Genomic DNA, 3,571 nt, shown 5'->3' on the forward strand with positions numbered 1-3,571 from the left:
GAGATGATAATAAAAATAAATTTAAGCAGCTGTTCTTTTTTTGTATTTTCCTCTTAACTGTAATGGTTAACCACAGCATGGTTTCTTGAGATAACGCTTTATGGCATGGAAGCACCTTGTTTGGTATGTATAGATTACAAAATCATATTGTTGGGCTTAACAGCTGAGCAATAAATTAGCCCCAAGCATAGTGCGATGTGGTCAGCTAACGCTCCCTGATCTGTATTTCACATGTGGTGCTCTGTTAGCCCTCTCTATGCTTTTTCCATTCTGTTTCCTGAAAATCTTTTCCAAAACACTTTACTGGCCTTTATTTTATTAATTACAAAAATCCATATTTCTGTTTTGGTTTGTTTCCCTGCAGGCAGCATCATAAAATCTTAATCAAGTGAAAATGGCCTTTAGCAATCTGACATCAAAGGCTGTACTACTGTATGATGAATGGATTAAAGATGCTGGTGAGTCATTTAAATCTAAAACTTACTAACTTTCAATAGTTTTGAATAGCAATGTGTAGCTATTCTAGGTGTACTGTTGATCAATCTAAAGTAGCTTTGTCTTCCTGTAAATGTTTTTAAGACTTGCCGGGTTACCTATTGGCATTTTTAGCTATAAAGAACAGAGTAATACCTGCATTTTAAAAAAGGAAAAAAGCAAAACTCATCTAGTTTATGAGTATAACCTCAGACTAAATAAAGTGCAGACAGTGATTCTTCTGTAAGAGTTTCTGGCTTGCTTGAATATATAGTTTACATTTCTTGTGTGCTGCTGAATGTAAATCTTTACCTCTTTTTCATTACCAAACAATGGTATTTTATCAGTTAATTAGGCTAGGTGCATGGTGTTACTGTATTTTGCTTTTGCAAAATGAAAGAAATAAAATCCCCTATAAGTTACAGTATCTTGAAATTAAACCTCAGAGTAATTAACTCTGTCACAGTTCTGTTTTGAAAAGGAATGTAAGTCTTTTGTTGCAGCTGGTATGGTGATATTAAATACACTTTGCTTTAATGTTGTTGGTCTGCAGTTCTGCATGCTTATCAAAATGATGGGGAAGATCTCAAGTTTGGGGTTAAGACCCATCTGTCACAGTGGCATCTCTGAGTGTTCCTCACTGTGGTGGGCATATAGTGACAGAGATTAGCCGATTCTGGGCAAAAACTTGAGAAGCAGTTAAGGTTTGATCAATAAAATTACTAATTTAACTTTTCCAGTATAGCTGAGAACCATTAATGTTCTTCTGTAGAACCATAGCATGCAAGTGAGAATGGAGTTTTATCAGTATGACTGATCGGCAGGAAGTGGATTGGGATGGAGCTGAGTGATGGACTATTTCTGCTGCAAAGTCCAGGACCTCAGAGTTTTGAGTTGCTTGTTTCCCTGCCTTACCAGTGCTTGTACTTGGCATCTCATAGCATACTGTTAGTGGTGGGGCATGGTTTCCTCAGGATCAAGCTGGGAAGACCAATAGGAAAGTTTTGGTAGTGCCAGTGCAAGGGATGGATGCAAAAAAAGCAGTCAGTGTGAAGAGCTGGTGATTCTCTTGCAATGCAACACATACAGGTGCGTGGTGCTGTGGCTCACAGTCCTTGTTGGTCTGTCGACAGCAGCACTGGCCACATTATAGACTGTCAGCAGCATTGTTATGTGCTTGCTTTCTCAATCGGTTTTAAAACTTCCAGTGGCTGTAAACAACATCAGAGGGTCTCATGGGTGATAGGTTGCTTGAATGTTGTGGGTTGAAAATCACTGACTTAAGACATTTGGCCATGAATTAAACACTTAACAAAAATTGCAGTGGTATTACTTCACCCTCAAGATACAGCAGCAAGCCATGAAAGCAGCAGTTTACTGAGTTAATAGTTAAGTTTGGGGTCATTCAGAAATGAATCTTCCAAAAGTCAGTTTATAAAAATTAAAAAAAAATATATATTACAAAAATTCATGAAGCTTGTATCAGTTCTCCTGCCTATGGAGAAATGTGGAGGTCTTTTGTGAGCTCCGGCTTGGTGATGAATGACAGAAGGGTGCAGTGGAATCTCAGTGAAGCTCAGAGGGAGTGCCTGCCAGCCTCCGCTGCAGGGTGAGGGAGCAGGGCTTGTGTAGGAGGAGGACTCTCTGCGATATTTCTTTCTGGGATAGCTGGAGAGGAACTTGCAACACTTTTGTCATTTGGAGGCTTGTAATATGAAAGCGTGTGTTTTATGGTGCTGTAAAAGTGGTGACGTGTCTAGATGGAATAGGCACAAACCTGAAGTACTAAGGTATGAATACCAACTGATGGGACAGAAGATCTTCTAACTTTAAGATCCCCTTACTTACTGCGTCTAATGTTGTACTGCTTATAAAGCTCACGGATCCTGAGAAGTGGAGCTGCTCCCTGTCTGTGACTTGAACTTGTGAAAAAAGGCTCATGCTTTTCCAGAAGAGCGAAGTCTCACGTGGAAGTGCAGCATCAGTGATCTGCTTGTGCGTTGCCATCCTGTGCTGCCCTCTGAGCCCCGTTCACGTGTGAAAATGCAGACTTTTCATGAAGGAGAGCTCTAGATAGAAAATTGCGTCACTCATGATTCTGTCTCCTCTTCGTTACATGTGAAGAATTGATGCAGAAGGAAGTGTTGAATCCTACAGGTGCTAAATCTTGTTATCCAGTCAGTATGGATTTGAGGTGAATGGACTCTGAAACATGATCAGGGACAGCAAATCTAAACTCCTAAAAAATTTAGTACCTTTCTGTAGCCATTTTAGGATTTACTAAGTACTGGAAAGATCTGATTTCTTTTTTTTTTTTTTTTTTTCCCCCACCCCCCTTCCCACCTCTCCCCTGCTGTAGATCCAAGACTGGAAGGCTGGCCACTCATGTCATCACCTTTTCCAACAACCTTTATCATTGGAACCTACATTTATTTTGTCACTTCCTTGGGACCCAAACTCATGGAAAATAAAAAACCTTTTGAACTCAGGCAGATAATGGCATTTTATAATTTTAGTGTGGTAGCCCTCTCTTTATATATGACTTACGAAGTAAGTACAACTTTTATTTGTAATGTATTTACATATTTCATGTCTCTACTAACTTTTAATGAATTTATTAATATAATTCCCACTCTGCAATTCTCAAAAAAAATTATTATTCTGATGGTTGTAATTATATTCCGCCAAGCAGTATGTTAAATTAATTGAGCTGATACTTGAAAAAAGAGAGTAAGTCATACCTGGAAAGAAAAACTGTAAAATATTCTATGCCATTATATATAATTTACAAAATTAAAAATTCTCATGACTGATGATATTTCCCTGGGCTGTAGCAGGTAAAGCGGACTACATGCATTTCTCAGTCTGTTGCAATTGTTTCTGTCCTCCTATGTGATAGTGAACACTGATGTTTCAAACACTGTATAGAGTATGTTTACTACGGAAAAATCTTCAGTTAGATCTGCCTTTTAAATGACAGAAGTTAAAACCTAATTTGGGGATCTTCATACTTTTAAAAGACAAAACAACCCCGTCCCCAACCAAACCCAACCCCCTCGAACCATGGAAATCTTTAGCATTGATTCTGCGCGCCCCC

At 38.8% G+C, this 3,571-nt stretch overlaps 1 protein-coding gene across 1 annotated transcript; it reads left to right on the top strand.

The window, feature by feature from the left end:
- Positions 1-226: 226 nt before the first annotated feature.
- LOC104166780 (elongation of very long chain fatty acids protein 7-like) lies at positions 227-3,024 on the top strand (the record flags this gene model as incomplete). Its single annotated transcript, XM_009706839.1, has 2 exons — positions 227-458; positions 2,834-3,024. Coding segments are annotated over exons 1-2 (255 nt in total), but the record flags the coding sequence as incomplete, so codon positions are not given.
- Positions 3,025-3,571: the final 547 nt, after the last annotated feature.

This window comes from Cariama cristata, unplaced genomic scaffold, assembly GCF_000690535.1.
Source record: "Cariama cristata isolate BGI_N322 unplaced genomic scaffold, ASM69053v1 Scaffold44138, whole genome shotgun sequence".
In the NCBI taxonomy this organism is placed as follows: Eukaryota; Metazoa; Chordata; class Aves; order Cariamiformes; family Cariamidae; genus Cariama; species Cariama cristata.